The following is an 18,964-nucleotide window of genomic DNA, read 5'->3' on the forward strand; positions in this document are numbered from 1 at the left end:
GTCCTTGTCCCACCCTGTCCTCCCAGATGGGCCTTTTACAAACCCTGTTCTGTACGCTTGGACTGCTTTCTCCTCCCCTCTTGCTCATTAAACTCCCACAACAGAACTCAATTTAAGCTTCACTTCCTCAGAGACCTCTATCCCTCATGGGGTCAAGTCTGCCCGGGTAGGCAGGGAAAGCATTGAGTGACTACTCCTTTAAAACGCTTACACTGGCTGCAGTTTTACACTTGCCCCTGGAATTATCTGATTAGCTACCTGTCCTCCCACTAGACTGTCAGCTCTCTGAGAACAGGGACTGTGTCTATTTATTCACTGTCGTTTCCCCAGCACTTTCCACAAAGCCTGGCCCATGCAGACATTACAGGAAACCTGTTGAATGAATGGATGCAATGCTCAATAAGTAGTAACTTTTATTATTACAAAGTCCTGAGCACAAAGCTGAAAAAGCATAAATTAAAAAAGAACAGACATTAGGTAGAAGAAAGATATTTAATGCAATAGCTTAAACACAATTCTACAATCTTAATATTACATACTAGTACTCAGTTCAAACAAACTTAGTATTACAAAGAACTAAGAAGCCTGGAGGGGGCCACTGTTGAGGTCAAAAGGTTAAGTCCCTGCCCAGACTGGAAGGGCACTGACTTCAAGGGGGCCTTTCTTCCATCCCTCCTTCAGGAACAGCCACAACTCTGGGCTCTTCAACAGCTTAGGGCCTCCATGCAGGAGGCCACAACACAGAGCCACAGACAAAGGTCTGGGTTCTACCACCCCAGCAAAGGAGGGTCGGGCCAAAAGGCACTGGGGCTCAGAACACAGGCTACTATACCGAGGACAGCCCTGGAGAACCAGCTCAACAGGCTGCTTTGGGGGGTAGGTGGGCCAGGGTTCTCTAGCTTCTCCAGCTTGCTCAGATGGACCACAGTGAGATGGGTCTGGTGAAGCGGGAAGGGGCAGCACTGGGCCTGCAGCATGCTTGGGGCAGGGACAGAACCAAGCGCTCTGCTGCTGGGGACCTGTTTGTGTGACATACCAGCTGTCTGTGGCAGGGGGAATGGGTGACAGGGCTTCAAGTCTAGCAGGGACCATTCCAGCAAAATGTCTGGTTTTTGACTACACTGAGCTTAACTTGAACAAGCAAAGCCTCTTAAGGGGTGGAGGCCATTGCCTCTCTGAGGGGCTTCCAAGCTCACTCTGGGGCATGCTGGGTCCCGGGGGCAGGCACAGAGGAGGTCAGGCAGAGGTTTTCTGCTGCCCTTTCAGGTTTCTAGTTTAAGCTCTGGTTAACTTCCCGCTGTAACTTCTGTGCAGGGCCGTTCCTGGGCTCAATGTGCAGGAGACTGCTGATGTCTGCCAAGCTGGATTTATAGTCCTGATGGAAGAGAGGAGGGGATGGGGATGGTACCCTGACTGAGATGAGATCAAGCAGGGGTGGGGACAGCCGCTGAGATGGCACAGGGTTCTCAAACCCCAGCCTGTAGGCTGCCCTGAGTCACCCAGGGACGGGGCAGATGCTACCTGGCCTTGACCGTGCTCTGGAAGGACTGCCACAGGCCCCCGTGTCTGTGGCTTAGTGCTTTTGGTCAGGCTCTTTTTACCTTGAGTGCCTTGTAGGCTTGAGCCCGTCTGTAAAATGCCTTCACGTTCTTCCCGTCCAGCCTGAGGGCTTCTGTGCAGTCCTTCACTGCCTCCTTGTACTGCTTCAGGACCAAATAGCAGAGCGCCCTGATGAGGAAAGAGGGTTCAGAGGATTCAGTGGCTTCTCTGGGCCACCCACAGGCCATGGGGCAGCCTGAGGAGTTATCTCAGCTGGTTACTGTGTATCTCCTTCCATCCTCACAGCAACCCTAGTCCCCCTTCTTATAGGTGGAAAATGCTGGCTACCAGGGGTGAAGGGGACCTGTTGCTCAAGGCATCACTGCTCCTGAGGGAGGGGCAGACCTGGATTGCATGACCTCATTCAGTTTATCATTCTGCCTACCTCACGTTCCCTAATGTGCTCTTTCAAACCAATCAAAGGCTTCCAGAAAGCTCCCCCTTGACAGATTAAAAAGTTATCTACCCCTCAAAAAAAAACCCCATAAATACTGGGCTCTATATGTACATGCTGACGTTAGGAGTGAGTTGTAAAGGATGTCTACAGTTCTGAAATGTGTCAGAAATAAAACAGACTGATGGATGGCTAAATGGGATAAACCAATACAACAATGGTGTGAAGTTACATGGTAGGCACGTGGGTAATCAATGTACAATTCTTTCAACTTACATTTTGAAAATTTTTATAATAGAACAGGAAATAAACAGTAAATCGTGTATATCCATACAATAAAGCCTTCTGCATCTATAGGGACAAAGTATGTGTGTATATTTTCTTCATTAATTCTAGTCCTGTTCTCTAAAGACAGTCACTATAAACAGTCAGAGGTCTTGGAGCTCATTATGTAAGTCCATCCATTCTGCCCATTTTCAATGCACACGGAGCATTCACTTAGTTGGATATACCATTATTTATCAATTTCCTGTTGGTAAATATTTTCATTGCTTCCACTTTATAAATAAAGGATGCTGTCATCAACATCCTTGTGCATAAATCTTAGATGCCTTTCAGGAGGGACTGCTGGGTCAAAAGACACGTGCATTTAAAATTTGATGGTTATTGCCAAAATGCTCTCCAGAAAAGATGCACTCTGAAGAGAAGTTATTAGGAGAGGCTATTTACCAGCAATTGAACCAACCCAGGTCTCAACCTTTAACTTCCACCAATAATGGAATAAAACAGTGTCTCACTGTTTTAATGTAGTTGCTTTAAATATGGGTAAAACTGAGTATCTTTACACAAGGCCTTTTCATCCCACGAAATCAAATTTATCCAACTTTTAATGTTGGATAAATCCAACTTTATGTGGGTCCCCCTGCTCAGCTACCATATATGAGAATAACTTTTCTGTCACAAGATAATTAAACCCACATTCTTCTAGAACTTAATGGTTTCACTTTTTACAACTGAAACTGTGAGTCACTTAGAATTTATTTTAGCATAAGGAGTGAGGTAGGGATTCAGGTTTAGGTTTAGTTCTGATCCAGTCAACCTGCCACCATTCATGGGATAATCCCTCCTTTGCCTATATTTGATCATACACTAAATTCTTATGCTGCTATGCCCATTTTTTTCCTGACAAACTTTGGAATCATTGCAAATTTAAAAACTAGTATTTTCATTAAGATTGCAAGGAATTTGTAAATTAACTTAGGAAAAGCTTTTCCTTGTATCACTTTAAAAGTGAGTACAAATTCTTTGGTATTCTTCCTACGTTCTTTCCCTGTGAATTTAGGCAGGTTCTGTAATTGCTGTGACCAGTAGGGCACAGAAGAAAGGGTATAATGTGAGTTCCAAGGCAAGGTCCTAGAAGCTTTGTAGTTTCTTCCCTGGTCTCTGGGAACACTTGCTCCTGGAGCCTTGAGATGCCATGTGAGAAGCCAGCTACCCTGAGGCCACCATGCTATGAAGAAGCTCAAGCTAGCACATCGGACAAGGCTATAAGGAGAGAAGAAGGGAGGCGCCAGCCTGCTCCAGCAATCCCACCTGCAGCCATCTCACTCATCCCAGTCTTGGTGCCAGACATGCAAGACTTCAGGTGACTTCAGCCCCAGCTGCCAACCTGTTGGCCCTGAATGTGACACCCCAAGTAAGAACTGTCCTTCACAAATCCCTTGCTCACAAAACACGAGCAAAGCAAAATGGCTGCTGTCTATCACCAAGCTTTAGAATAGTAGTTCTTGATTTAAATTTGAACACAGAGGAATTCTAAAGAAACTAAAGTTTTCTCTCAATGGGTTCTGACAATTTAAAGAATTGGCCAAGTTTCTGGGAGGTAAGGGAACCACAGTATAAGTACTGTGTACTACGTAGTTACTCCAGAATATAAACATAATTACTACAATATTTAAGATGTTAAAAATGCATAACATTGGCCTTTAAATTGAACAGCCTTGGCTTTTGATAAGCGAATGATTTTGTATCCAGTCAGAAACGTTTTCATTACAAAGGAGTCTGGGAGATGTGACTGAGTGAAAAAGTACCCAAGCTTTGGAGTAAAAAATCTTGGCTTAAATCCCAGTTCTCCCAGGTATTGTTTAGTTAACTTTGTGTTCGTTGAGTCATCTTTCCCACCCTGTTTTCTCATAGATAAAATGGGATGACTTTGACCCAACCTGAACAACTGCTGTGTGTGCTACATGAGACTCTCCTTAAGTCTGTCCAGGGCCTGGCAAGCTGCACATGCTGGGTACCTGCACGGTGCTATCCACTCAGGCACCGAACTGCACAGGAGTGTGAAGCCAGCCAAAGGCTGTGCACTGGTCCACACAGACACATACGCACACAGTGGAGCATCAGCACGGCCTCCAGGATGTGCTGTCATTTCAGCAACATGGGTGGAAAGTTCATTTTTGTGTAAAGTTATCAGTCCTCTAAAATGAATTGATAAATTCAGTGTAACCACAACCAAAGGCCCACAAGGCACTTATTGGGAATTTGTCAAAATAACCCTAAAGTTTAGCTAGAAGAACCAACCTGGGAAAATCAGAGCCAGGGATGCTCTGATTGAGAAGAATAAGGAAAGGACCAGCCCTATGAGATATTATAAAGCAACAGTAATTAGAACAGTGTGGCACACACACATTTGCTTGAAAAACAGTATTTCTGTCACAAACAAAGCACAGTCTTGAATGGGATAAACATCCAGGAAAATGGGTTAACAGAGGTCTCCAGCAGCATGCAGTAAACAAGTCCAGAGCACCCAGAGAAAGAGGAGTCAGAAGACAATGCCACACTACCATGGAACACATGGGCTACAGCCCGTTTTTCCAAGTTAGCTTGGCACACATCCCAGGTCTAACCAGCCAATATAACCACAGGTCCAAAATTCCAAAACCCAACCTTTAAAACTAAAAATTCTTAACTCATTGAGCAGGAAAACATGGCCTCAAATGACACGAGGCTGCTTTCTTTACACCACCATGTTTCACTGCCAAGCATTAACAGCTGACATCGGCAAGGTGCCCCAAACCCTGCCGGACGGTTATGTGATTTGTATCTGGACCATATCACCTTATCAAAATCTAAAAATACGTTTCATCTCAAGAATTCTGGAAAAGGAATGGTGAGTCTATAGTAGATCCAAGATTTATGAACTAAAGAGTAATGTGTGTATGTTGGTAGGGAAGGAGAAACAGATTTAATATTCTATAGTAATTATTTTATAAGAAATGTTTGGATCAAATATGATTCTCTGCTGAATGTTTCAAGCTTCTGATAGTAAAACGAGCATAGCAGAAAGATCTCTTTGGAGCCAGGTTCCAATTTTGTCTCCACCATTTATTTACTGGCTGGGTGAGCTGAGGCAAAAAGCCCTTCCTGCTCTGTGCCTTGTTTTTCTAGACTTTAAACTGGGAAGACCCACGCTGCAGCAGTGACTCCTACACCATAAAGGAGTCTACACCCTCACTCCCAGGCTGCACTGTTGGTACAAAGACTCACTGACCACTGACAGCTGGTGGTGCAGGGCCTTCCGCAGTGCCACAAGTCTAACCCCTCAGGCTAGCCTGGACCCACCTCTCGCTCCCAGGCCAGGCAAAAGTTACTCCAAACTAGAGTTCTGTTCTCAAAGAGTCAGTGCCAAGATTTCTAACAGGATGGCCTTTGGAGCAGCCATCGTGTAGAAGCAAGGGAAGATGGCAAGGCCATGAGACTTGTGTTGAGGTCGTGTCTGCATAGCAAGCACCTTTCTTTTACTTAGATCATGTGCTAATTGGGGGGTTAATGAAAAATCTGGGGAGAAGGGCTAGCAAAACCCAAGCTCCCCTTTGGCATCCCTTAGTTTCCATCCCTTTAAAGAGAATGAATCCTACTGGCATTGCCTGCCTCATTGTGATCAAAACAAGGGTGAATGCATGTTTTGAGCTGTAACATACTGACTACATGGCAGGAATGAAGAGCTCACCATGGTCCAAGAGAAAACTAGGGAACAGCATCGGACATCCCCTAGGCCAGCAGCTGTGGGGAGGGTACCTGTTGCTGTACGTGGCCGATTCCAGGTCACTAAGCGAGAGGCTTTCACTGTACTTGTCAACAGCTTCCTTATGGTTTCCCTTCTTTACGAGCTCATTGCCTTCTTCCTTCAGAACTCTGGCTCTCTCCACATCCTCAGTAGAAGGCACTAGATATAAATACAGAAGAGGAAAGAACCATGGAGCAGGTGCCCAACTGAGATCAAAGAAATCTCTTTGGCATCATCTCTTCCAAGTTGTCTACAACCTTCTCTCCCCAGAGAATCCCTATACGGTTGTAAAGCATCCTTTAATGATTAATGGATTCCTGACTAATGGCTTCTGGGAAATTAAACAGCTTTTCATTCAGAAGTTGGGGACTCCTGACAAACATACTTACACATGCACATAACAACACATACATGATGAGAAGCAACCTGGGCTCCAGCCTTGGCGCTGCCACTTGGTAGCTGGAGATCTTACCTAACTACCTAACTCTTTTGGACCTCAGTTTTCTCACCATTACAATGGAGGCAATACCTACTCCACACAGGGTGACTGTCAAGATGAAATCTGAGAATACCAAAAAAGTGTAGAACTCTATAAACTTACAGCGGGAGAGTAAGTATTTAGGTAAATAAGCATCTGGTAAAGAAAGGGTGCAGCTCCCAGGCTTGCAGAAGAGGGCATCTCTGTTTTGGTCTGAACGGGGGAATCTCCTCCCCCACCTAACAAGCAGCTCTGCTGCAGCCTTCGGGGGGAGCGTAGAGGAGCAGGTACAATCCAAGCTGCGGTCTTCAGGCCCTTCACTGTGTGGCCCCAGCTCCTTGTTCCAGCCCCAGCTCCCATATCACCTGCTTTTTTAATTTTTAAAAACTATCTTAATACTGAATATTTATGACAAAGGTAACGTTTTAGGAATAAAACTAACACCCCTGAACTCATCCCTCACCTTAAACAGAACATTTAAAGCCCTGTGAGCCTCTCCCCAAATCAATCCTCCCCTGAAGGAAAACATCCCCAATTCTGTGCTTTTTTGGCTAGTTTAGCTATATACAATAGTATCCATTAACCACTTGTTGTTTACTCTGTTTTTGAGCTTTAGATACAGGAATGAATAATTCTGTGTATTTTTCTGGGACCTGGTTTTCCTTTTTCCCCTCAAAATTATATTCCTGAGATTCATCTCTGTTGATGCATGTACTTAGAGTTCATTCATTTCACTGAAATACTACTGATTTACCCATTTTCCTATTTTTATGGAGATTTGGATTATCTCGTTTTTTCTGTTGCTATAAACACTGTTGCACACATCTCCTTATCACATGCGCATGAGTTCGCTGCAAGTACGGCCAGAGGGGTGCACTGTACACACATCTTCAGCTTCACCTGGGCCCTGCAACACACCTCACACTGCAGTCACGCTCACGCCCACTGCTCACCAGCAATACCCCCTGCACTTCATTCTCTAGCCCTCTCCAGTGTCTCTGCTGAGAAGCCCCTTCCTTCTCCCTTGCCACCGGAAGAAGTCCCTACTCAAGATCCAGCTCAACCTGTCACCTCGCTGCCACCTCCTCCGCGAGCCTTTCCCCGACTCCTGAAGCACGCCTCCGCCAGTCCCCCCGTGAGGGCCCTAAGCACTGAAGACTCCAAAGCACCTCGTTCTTCCTCCTGTATTTGAAAACGCTGTTTATATGCCTCAGTTTCTCATCAGACCTAGAGCTTCCTGAGGGCCAAGCTGCCTGCCCTGTCTGCTGTATGCTGCTAGCACAGGACCCGTAACACATACTCTGAAAGAATGAAATAGATGGCAGGTGCACGGAACCATCTAGTTCATTTGCCCCCACATTTTCATTCTAGGGAAAAGTGGGGAACACTTACCAGGCTCCCGCAAACCAGAGTGTATGCTACCCTTGGCTGGATAGCTTTCCTCCTGCGAAGGGGAGTAACTCCTGCCCTCCCCTAACACCCACCACATGGCTCCAGTCCTGCTCCCTTCTGTACCTCAATCCCCAATACCTAGCTTGCTGGGCTGGGACAATTCCTCTGGAGCATTACAAGAGCTTCTAGCAAGCCCCTTCCTGAAGAATGGTCTCTTCATCTTATACAAATGAGGGGGACAGGCTCTTATTTAGGGCTACCTGGGTCTGATCTTCCTTCCCTCATTCACCCTCTTCCAAGGACTCGCAGTGCACATGTTCCTGGGGCAGCAGCACCATCCGCTAGCTCTGGAGGTGGGGCAGATGGCTTAGGGCTGAGCAAATCACACAATCTCAGTTCCTGGTCACAGAGACTAGTTCAGGGAACAGCCTCTGACCAAACAGACCAGAAAAATCTGAGAAAATATATAAGCTGGGGATTTGGGCAAAAGAAACCCTTTCTTAGGGAGTGCTCAGAATAAAACCCTTTTTCTGTTCCTCTGGGACACGAGGCATGGTACTGGATGTGAAACCAGGAAGTGCTACAGCTTTCTTACTACAAGGAGGGAAGCTTTCTGAAGACAAAGCTGATACACTAGAGAAGAGAGTCGGGGTAAGTACAGGGAATGGAGTCAGTTTGAGCTGCTGGAGTAAACCTTGCCTGAACCTGACTTTTGGACTCTCCAGTTATAGGAGCCCCAAAATTCTCTACTATTTTTACGATGTCAAGTTTTCTGTTCTTGCAACCAAAAACATCCAACATGATACATCCCAAATGCTGCTGGAGGAAAGAGAAGGGAACTGACACTGTATACCCATGTGCCAGGCTGGGGGTTCAACACACCTTACATCATTTAATCTGTACCACTGTGGGGTAGGTTTTTCCCCACCCTTGCTGTAGAGGTAAGGAGACAATCTCTAAGAAGTTAAGACATTTTTTACTTTGTTTATAAGATTATTCTTATAACTCAGCTTAAAGGAGGCAAATTTTTACAGGATTACTCTAAACAAAGTGGTTATGGGAAGACTGCCTGCCACACTCTGAGAAATCACAGCTTACCTCTGTTCTTTGCAGTTGTGGTGTCTCTGGATTTGCTTTTAGTTGCCTCTCTGTGGTTTTCCAAAGGCAAGGAATCCCACCTCTTCTGAGCTGAGACAGGCACCAAGGGGATAGAGGGCAACTTCAGGCGCCACTCGGGCCCATAGGAGTCCATGAGTGCTCTGGTCATTCTGGAAAGGAAGGTAACATACAGGGAAATTTCTGGCTGGGTCAAGAAGACTTTCCTCCTCTCATAAAATCAAAGGTGGTGTATGGGAGCCAATAACTCTTTATATCCTTCTGACACCCAGCAGGAAAGGAACAGGAGTCTGCCCTCCGCAAACATCTCTGATCAGTCACCATGCCTGGCCCTTGCTTGGCTGCACTACATTAAGTGCAAAGTGGTGATCTGTTGCTTGTTAATGGTACTTAAACTTTACCCCCAAGGGACCACACATTCCCAAAGAAAGGATCATAGGTTTCATATTTTCTTAACGGATCTATTTACAAGGCCACACAGGTACCTATTTGATTAATGCTCAGAGATTTTTTTTTTTAATGCAAATCTTACCATGTCATTCTCAAATTTTTAAGTCCTTCAGTGGTTCCCATTTCTCTAGCGTAACAGGGCCTGAGGTCTGGTCCCCTCCCATTTTTATCTTGTGCCATGTTCCTTCTTGATCGTTACGTTCAAGCCTTGTAAGTGCTTTTTCCTCTACCTGGATCAATCTTGGCCACTTCCATTTTCCCAATCCCACCTCTAGGCTGAGCTGACTTGCTTAAAATGCTGCTCAGTGACTGTGTCCATTTTGCTAAGTGCTTTGCAGCACCTAGAACGTCACCTGGCACCCACCAGGGCTCAATAAGTACATACTGAATGGGTGAGTAAAGCCAATTGTATGCTTTTCTGCTCTTACAACCACGTTCCTACATTACTAGAATGAAAACCTCACAGACTGGTACAACTACAAATTCATGGTCTCCAACTAAGCTCCCAAAGCTGTCCTTCTGATCAGCCCAGATATTTCAAATTTCCACCCCCTCAACCCTGCTCCCTTCCTAGCCCTCCTCCTCTTTCAGAGCAAACTTACCCATACCCCAAATGCAAACCTATGTGCATGGGCACCAGTGCTTCCTCTTTCCTCCAAAACCATAGGAGAGATGACAAGGCCAGTCCCTCGGCCTAAGCTCTGGGCCCAGCCCTCCTGCCTCGCTCAGGGATCCCACTCGGCCACCATCTCTCTCTCCTATGTCTTCCTCTTTCCTATTTACTTCAGTCCTCAGCACTTAACTCTCCTCACATAACTAACAGCCCTCCTGGACACCCCTCTGCCATCCGCTACACTCCTCTGCCTCTTTGCAGCCTGACTTCTTGAACCCACTGCCAGCTGGGTTGCGACCCCACTGAACTGCTTCCATTAGAATCACCAGTGACTTCATTCCTGAACCCCTGGTCTACATAAGGAACTGGACCACCTGACACAAAGGACGGCTTCAACCTTCTGGAAACATCCCCTCCCTAGTGACACCAAATGCTCCAAGCTTCCACCGGCTGTTTGGGCTGCTGTTCCTAAGTCCTGCCGATGCTGGCATTTCCCAAAGCTGCACCCTCTCTTCCCCTACACACTTGCTGAGGCACTCTTTTTCTCTCCCACAACTTCAATCCACTTCTGTGCTGATGACCTTCCAATCTGTCGGGCCTGTATTTTTCTCCTTTGTTGCAAACCCATGTACCTATGCCTCCCTTAGATCTCCAGTCTCATGTCCCACGGTCACCTCCAGCTCAACATGGCAGCCACCTCAATGTCTCTTCTTCCCTTCTCACCAAAACCTGTTGAAATTCTACCTGAATATCCCCCAAATGGGTCCCACTGTCCTCTTTCCACTATCTACACCCCTCTTCTGGATTACCGCATGCCCCCCCTTCCTATTCTGTTCTTTATCTCATCCTTCCCCACATCAGACAGTGAGATACTGCTCCCCTGCTAAAGACCCTTCACTATGCCTCACTGTGCTCCCATTAAGTCCACGGCCCTAGGTCTGAAGTGATCTCTCAACTACTGTCCTGAGCTGAGCCCCTCGCCTGCAGCACCACGTAACATGGAAGCGGACCCCCACTGCTGAAATACATCATACTCCTCACCCCGCACTGCTGCCCTTTCTCCTTGCTGCCCCCCAACCCCAATCTCTATTTGTCTCCTGGTCTCAGCTCACCTCCTCTGACAGCCATCTCCAGCATCCGCCTCCTCCCCCAGCAGGTTAGACCCTCCTTTCTGCCCCGACAGTGCCCTGCGCTGCCTCCTGCCACAGCTCTTTTTGCACTGTAGTGTGCTTGCCTGTTACTGACTGGTGTTCTCCATGAGACCAGGAGCGCTACTAGGGCAGGAAGGAGTGTCTCAGACATCAGCCCAGGCCCTAGTGCAAAGTCAGACACATAAATGGCAGATTTTGTTGAAAGACAGAAAATAAAGGAGGCAGAGAGAAAGTAAGTGAGGGCAGAAATGACACACTAAATACATACCATGAAGTTCTGTTAAGGGTTCACTATTAGTGTGGCATTTGGCTTTCTAACAGCCCATGCAAAGGGGGAAATGATCAGCTGCACAGGAGGGCATCCACAAGATGGAAACAACTGCTCAGAAGTCCAGAAAGAAATTTCTCTGGAGGAACCTCTCAAGGGGGCCGCAGCACAACATAGTGACCCATACCCACGAACACCGACCCACAGCCTCGGGCCGCAGCTGCCTTGCCTGTGGCCTGCTTTCCCCTCTGGTTAGCTCTTCCAAGCGAATGGGTCTGTATCGCTTTTATTTTGGCATTTCCCACTGAACCTGGTACAATACCTTACACAGAGCTCAACAAATTATTACTGTGTGAATGAATCTCAGAATCTATATGAGAAAACACAAACCAAAACAAAACAAAAAATAAAACCCTCAGGAATTCTGACACCTTAAAAACCTGCTAAACACAACAACAGATTCTCCTTCCACGCTTTCCCCACACGCTCATTAGGAGTTTCGAGGGGTAGCCCAAAGCGATGGTCCCAAGTCAGTCGAATAGGACAGGGAGGCCCAGAGAGACTACCTGCAAGGCTTGGGCTCACCTGGTGATGCCTTCCAAGGCTGACGTCACACTGTTATCAATCTGCTGCACTGTCCTGTAGTCGACATAGGCCAAGGAGTACTTCTCCAGGGCCTCGTATGCGGATGCTCGCCGCAGCAGGGGCTTCATGGCGAAGGGAGTCAGGGCCAGTGCTCTGCAGCGGGAAGCAGAAACGTCACCTGGCTGAGTCACCAGGGCTCCCCACGAAGTTCCTTCTGAGCAGGTAGGAGCATTCACTACCCAGAAGGCCATTTCTGGGGGAGAGACCCTGCTAAAAATTCAAACCTTAGAAGAGGGCCTTTTTAACTCAGGCTAAAGAGGAGAAGGGAACGAGGGCACAGAACCACTAACACTGTGAAATTTGTGTGTGCATGCATCAATTATCACAGTTGTAGTTCCCCCAAAATGAAGGACAAGTGTCTTGTAGTTTTCATGCTTCTTGGTATTTCTACAGAGCTGCAGCCTGCTGGGAACAACAAAAATGCTTCGGAGTCAGAAGCAGTGGTGTTTGCATTCCACCTCTGCCACTAACCATGTGACCCCAGGCACACCACTTTACTGCCGCCTCAATCCTCTGCAAGGTAGTTTTAGCCTGGGAAGGACGGTAAACACTCCCTGGAGCAGTCCTGGGCACTCCAAGAAGGAAAGCTAGCACAGGGCCTGGCACACATCAAGTTAGCACAGGCTCCACGAGCATGCTCACCTCTCTCCTCTCCCATCTACCACCAGCACACCAACGTAAGGCCGTGTCACAGGGTATCACATCTGAGAACACAGTAAGGTCTGTGTGCTAGCTTAGAGATGAGGAAAGAAGGTGGCATCCGACTGGCTTGGAGATGAAACAAGTATGAAAATTTCTTTAATATCCTCTGCACCTGGGCACTGATCAGGACCATTTTCCTCCCCTTCAGAGCTGCTAGCCTGTCCTCCTTCCTCCCACCTTCCGTCCCTTCCTTCCTCTCTGACACACATCCACCCCAGAAAAAGCCAGTGCAACCCAGTCATTCGTCTGCAACTGGGCCTCATCCTTGGGTGGCAAATCTGACAAAGGCTTTAAGGCCTCTCTCAGACTGCCCACCCTACTTCTCTTTTGGCAGCAGAGCGGAGACTCCAAAGACACAAGTCAGGGGCCCCAAGGACCATGAAGAGCCACCTATTCTCAGTAACCTGGAGACACTTGCTAGTATCAGTCATAGATGTAACTGGTGGGATCCGTCCACGGGAGGACCAGGCCAGACAAAGCCAGTCTCCTCCTGAGAGACCTCAGGCCCCGCCAGAGTTACCCCTGACCACCTACGAAGTGCTGTCTTTGACGCAGTCTGTACAGTTTCCATCCTTCAGGTGGCAAGCTGCTCGGTTGGAGTAGAGAACACTTTCTTCTTCAGGGTCCAAAGAACCTGCCCAGGTGGAAGCAGAAAACAGAGACTAATAGGTTGGCAAAGGGATGCCTAGGGACACCAGGGCGCATTTCACACCCTGGGCTCTCCGGGCTTTAGTGAAGGCAGCAGAGATGACTCTAACCCAATGAGACTTGCTAGCAAGTCTGTCATTCTTACATGGGAGTGAGAATACCAAACCTCACAGGGAGCCAAGCAGCTTCTCATTCACTCACTCCGGCACTGAGCTTAGTACCAGGAAAAGCTAAACATGAAATAGCTGGTTTCTGCCTCAAAGAAATCCATCTCTGCTTCGGAGGGGGCTGCAGTATGTTCATTTTATCACAAAAAGCATGTAAACCCAATAAAGAAAGAAAAGGAAAAGAAAAATACAATAAATGCCATGCTAAATGGGCTACACAAGTGTTGTGGGGACATAAAGGACACTGATTCTAGCTGGTAAATCAGAGAGGAGTCCACCAGGGAAAGTCCTCTGGGGCTGGCGGCTATGGAGATCTTAGGAGAAAGACCCACACTACCACGTGGGGGGGACAACTACCAAATCTTTGCCTAAAGGCAGTCCTTACCCTCGGGAATCTCAGAAGCTCAAGTCTTTTATTGTGGCCACATGATCTTCATTTATTTATTTTTTATTACTTTGGTATCATTGATCTACAATTACATGAGGAACATTATGTTTACTAAACTCCCCCCATTTGATCTTCATTTTTAAAAATAACTTTTCAACCACTTCATACCTGCTAGCATGGAATGTAATGAAAACAACATACAACAAACATGGAAACTATCAAGTGTTAACCCAATGATTCTACTCCAAGGTATATACCCACAACAATTGAAAACAAGCTCTTTTGAAAGCTGTGAAATGTACAGAAAACAGTATAACAGATATTCAATATCTATCACTAGCCTTAGAATACATTATATTTGTTTCCAACCTTATGTATTTTTGATAGGGCTAGAGCTCCACTCATCCCACCTTCTTCCCTTTGTTTCCTCCCCAGACCCCCAGGGATCAGCAGTCCTGAGGTTGGTTTGTCTGTCTTTATTACATGTGTATTCATGGTAAGATAATGTATCACTGAATATTTTTTAAAGGTTTTCCTAAGTGGCACCATATTGCCTATCCTGCACCTGGCTTTTTCCACTAAGTATCATGTTACCATGTAGACGCCTGGTATCTTTCACTCATTATCAACAACAAACATAATAAAATAGTAACTTTTTCCCCCTTATTTTGCTAGGCCCTGAGTGAGACAACGAAGTATAGAGGTAAGTAAACTACATCCTTGCCCTTAAGGAGCAAGTCCAAGTGCTCAAAGCTTGTACTCCATCTCGTCTCCAGGACACGGCTGCTCAGAAACTCCAGTGGTGGGCTGGAGAGGCCCGCAGAACCTACAACCCAGCCCGTGACCCTGCGCAAGTCACTCAATCCCTCCGATAGTGTGTGCTCCCCTATCACATGAACATATCACTTCACAGACTTTCTGGAAAGGTTCGCTGTGTTAGGCTGCTCCCTGTTCTCCTTTCAAGATCATGAAAACTGATCAGAGAAATCAGCCTGAGACAGGGAAAGAACAGGGGGCAGCCCCTGTCCAGTTAGAGCAAGATAAGGGCCCTGGGAAGGGCAAACGGAATGTTTACTAAGGACCTTGGAAATGTGAAGAATAGGAGACTTGCAGCTGGAACAATGCAACAATGTACAAGAAGTTCCTCACTGAGCCTCCCTGATAATAGTAAAAATGGTTCTTTAAGTCACAGTAGCTCTTATAGCTTAACCAAGGCATATTAGTTAAAAATAGAAATGACCTTTAGTATGACTGGCTAAAATATACTTGGCATTCTGACGGGAACCTATAGAAAACATACAGCTTCTCTCCCTCTTGGATGCAACAGGCATAAAACCCCTAGACCTAAGCCTATAAGAGGCAGCCTTGCCTCCCAGTATATGCCTGGGAGTTTTGTATCTTCTATTAACAAAAAGCTTCTTTCTTGCTTGCCTACCATGAGTGTTTGTGGAGTTCATTCTTCGACTCTGTGAACAAAAACCCTGGTATCATCTTCTGGGGGCTCGTCCGGGATCTCACCCTGTTCTCAGCCGCCTCAAGGGCAGCTACCATTCCCTACTACTCTCGCTTTAATGAATTCTTTCCTTATAATCCTCACACCTATTACAGAATTCTTTCTTGTCCAGAGTCAAGAACCCTCCCCCGTTCAGAGGCTGAGGTTTCTCCTAGTGCTTCACCTGGTGCGCAGGGAGAAACTTCCCCGGATGCAGCTACTGGGCTACAAAGGGACTTGCCCATAAATTGCCTAGAAAATCAGTAGTGGGATCAGAACCAAACTCTGGTCCCTTACTAAATGTGACATCTGTTCAGCAATTCTAGGAACCCAGAATAAATCCATACAAAAGCACAAGATTTTCCAAGCCTGCTGGGGTAGGATGAGAGAAAAAGGCAGAAATAATGATACTTCAGATTCCTCAGCAATTTCATCAAGTGAGGCTGAGAGGTCAGCCTCAAGAGAAGTATTCTAGGAAATAAAGAAGGGGACAAAAAAGTGGCTTGAAACTGCTAAAGTTCAAACAAAAAAGGACTGGGATTCGAGGAGGATTTGGGAAGAAATCTGGCAAAATGATTAAAAACTTGGACTTGGGAGTCAGGCAAAGCCATATTCAAAATCCTGCCTCTGACGTATCTTCATGCCATAAATGTCTTATCCATAAGCTAAGTACAAAGATGAAACATATGCTAGCCAAAGAAAATAAGAAAGAGAAGGAAGGCAAAGGGAATTAGGTAAAACGGGTTCCAATGAGGACTTATGGGTAAGAAACTTTGGAGAAGAGGGGTTTGGGCAAAGGGCTGTGGTTGGCTGAAATGAGCGGGAGGCTGGGTGAACTGTTAAAAGACTATGTTATTCCTCTGTTTAAAACTCTCCAGCAGCTTCCTAACAAGGAATAAAACCCAAACTTATAACAACAAAGCAAAATTTAAGGAACTTTTAAACAGCAGCAGACTCACAGACTCCAAGAAGGGACTAGCAGTTACCAAAGGGACGGTGTTGGGGAGGAAGGGACTAAGGGGCATTATAATTAGCACATACAACATAGGCAGGTCACGGGGGAGGTAGTATAGCACAGAGAAGACAAGTAATGACTCTATAGCATGTTACTTACGCTGATGGACAGTGATTGAAATGGAGTGGGGGGGGACTTGATAATAGGAGTGAATGTTGAAACCACAATGTTGCTCACGTGAAACCTTCATAAGATTGTTTATCAATGATACCTTAATTAAAAAAAAAAAACCCAAACTCCTCACCACAGCTTACTGTGGACAACGTTTACACAATAGGTTCTGCCTACTACACCTCAGGTTTACTCATTCCTCCAACTGGCTCACTATGCTTTGGCCCCTAGGACACGCTATGCCTGGGGGCCTTTGTAATTTCAGTTCCCTCCACTGGAATGGTCAGGACCCAGAACTTTATGCACTTGGCTTCATCCCATCATCTGGATGTCACCTCCACTGCCAATTCTTCAAAAAAGTTCCTTGACCTCCCACTCTAAAGAAGTCCCCCAGGCAACTCTCCGTCACATCATAGTACTGGTCTTCTTCATAGCCCTAATCATTTATTCACTAGTTTACATCCACACCTACCCCACAAAAAAACAAGAATGTATGATCCTTGAAAGGACCTTCTCTGTCTTGTTATATATACTCAGTACATACAGATGCTCAGTAAATATTAATTTAATTGAAGATGGAACAGCTGTGGAGCAGGAATGTTGAGCTACATCCTCAGTGTTTAGGATGAAGCCTGAATAACTTAGGATGGGGATCAGTTAAAAAGCAGGCAGCTTGTATATACCTATCAGGATGACTACTATCAAAAGGAAAGAAAATACAAAGTGGTGGTGAAGATGCTGAGAAGTTGGAACCATTGGGAACTGTTGGTAGGAATGTGAAATAGTGCAACCATTATGGAAAACAGTATGGAGGGTCTTCCCAAAATTAAAAATATAACTACTATATGACCCAACAATCCCACTTCTGGATATGTATCCAAAGGAATTCAAAGCAGGATCTTGGAGACATCTGCACACCCATGTTAATCACGGCATTATTCACAATAGCCAAGACGTGAAAACAATCCAGATGTTCAGTGGATGAATGGATAAAGAAAATGACCAATATGTTGAAGTCCTAACCCCCAGAACTCCAGAATGTGGTCATATTTGGAAATTAAACAAAAAAAACAGGAAGCAGATCCATTTGGTGGAATATTACTCAACCTTAAAAAAGGAAATACTGTCATATGCTACAATATGAATTATACGGCTTCAAGGATATTATGACCAAGCAAATATGCTGAACACAACAAACAATGCATGACCTCACTCATCTGAAGCATCTAAATTGGTCAAATCATAGCTACAGGAGTAGAAAGGTATCAAGGGCTGGAGGGGGGCGGGATTAGTACTTAGTGAATAGTTTCAGTTTCAAGATGAAAAAGTTTCAGAGCTGTTGCACAACAACGTGAATATACTCAACACTACTCAACATTTAAAAATGGTTAAGAGTTTTTTACCTCTAAAAGTGATAAAACATCTAGTAATATGCAAATTTTTCTGATATTCATTAAGCGAAAAAGAACCAGTAATAAAACCATATTAGCATTAAAAAAAAGTGGAAAGAACGGGGGCAAGTTTCTCGTAGGACGCCCAGGAGGGGAATGGGCGTGAAGGGAAGGGCCTGGTGGGGCAGTCGGCCAAGGGGAAGGAATACGCCGGAGACAGGACAGAGCGAGACGAGGGGCGCTGGGGTGCATCAGCAGGCCCGGCAGAGAACTGGGGTCAGGGGCGTACCTTGCGCCTGCAGCACCTGCAGCGCGCGGCTGTAGAGCGCGGCGGCTTCGGCGAACTGGCCGTTACGGAAGCTCTGGTTGCCGGCGGCGCGTAGCCCCTTCACCGAGTCTAAGGGTTTGGGGGCCATCCCGGCCCGGCCGGCAAAGAGGGCGACTCCGTTTCTTCAGCCGAGAGCTGCGGGAACAGAGTCTAGGCTGAAGCACCGGGAACCTCGCGCTGGCGTTCACCGGCAACGCTGGCCCGGAGCCGGATGGACAGAGGGGTGGGGCGGGGCCTGCGCGCACCGTGACCTGTAGCCCCGCCTTCTGCGCACACTCAGTTCGGGACTTAGATTCCTCCGCGCGCTGTGGGCCCAGGCGATGCGCTGGGCGTCTCACTGTGCTAGGATGCCGGGGGACATGGTGTTGGAGGCTATGTCCGTGCTCGCTTTTGGAGCTTACGTTCTAGTGAGGCCCGGCAGTCAGTTAACTCATGAGCAAATGACGATGATAAACTCGTAATGTGATTAGTGTGTAAGGATAACAAACCAGGAATGCAATGGAAAGTGACCACGTTGTATTTTAGGTAAGAGGACAGACTGATCATT

General features: G+C 46.4%; 1 protein-coding gene across 1 annotated transcript; it reads right to left on the reverse strand.

Annotated features, from left to right (window-relative positions):
* Positions 1 to 396: 396 nt before the first annotated feature.
* TOMM34 (translocase of outer mitochondrial membrane 34) lies at positions 397 to 18,649 on the reverse strand. Its single transcript, XM_036902184.2, has 7 exons — positions 18,379 to 18,649; positions 13,412 to 13,511; positions 12,116 to 12,268; positions 9,031 to 9,200; positions 6,074 to 6,221; positions 1,602 to 1,728; positions 397 to 1,375 (listed from the first exon to the last, which is right to left on the reverse strand). Exons 1-7 carry the CDS (start codon positions 18,503 to 18,505, stop codon positions 1,271 to 1,273), a joined length of 930 nt encoding a protein of 309 aa, XP_036758079.1. The 5' UTR covers positions 18,506 to 18,649; the 3' UTR covers positions 397 to 1,270.
* Positions 18,650 to 18,964: the final 315 nt, after the last annotated feature.

This window comes from Manis pentadactyla, chromosome 5, assembly GCF_030020395.1.
Source record: "Manis pentadactyla isolate mManPen7 chromosome 5, mManPen7.hap1, whole genome shotgun sequence".
Classification (NCBI taxonomy): domain Eukaryota; kingdom Metazoa; phylum Chordata; class Mammalia; order Pholidota; family Manidae; genus Manis; species Manis pentadactyla.

Coding starts and splice junctions, on each gene's coding strand:
- TOMM34 (XM_036902184.2), bottom strand. CDS start 18,505: ATGGCCCCCAAACCCTTAGACTCGGTGAAGGGGCTACGCGCCGCCGGC. Junction 13,512..18,378: donor GCAGGTGCTGCAGGCGCAAG/GTACGCCCCTGA, acceptor CCACCTGGGCAG/GTTCTTTGGACCCTGAAGAA. Junction 9,201..12,115: donor GCCTTGGAAGGCATCACCAG/GTGAGCCCAAGC, acceptor CTTCCTTTCCAG/AATGACCAGAGCACTCATGG.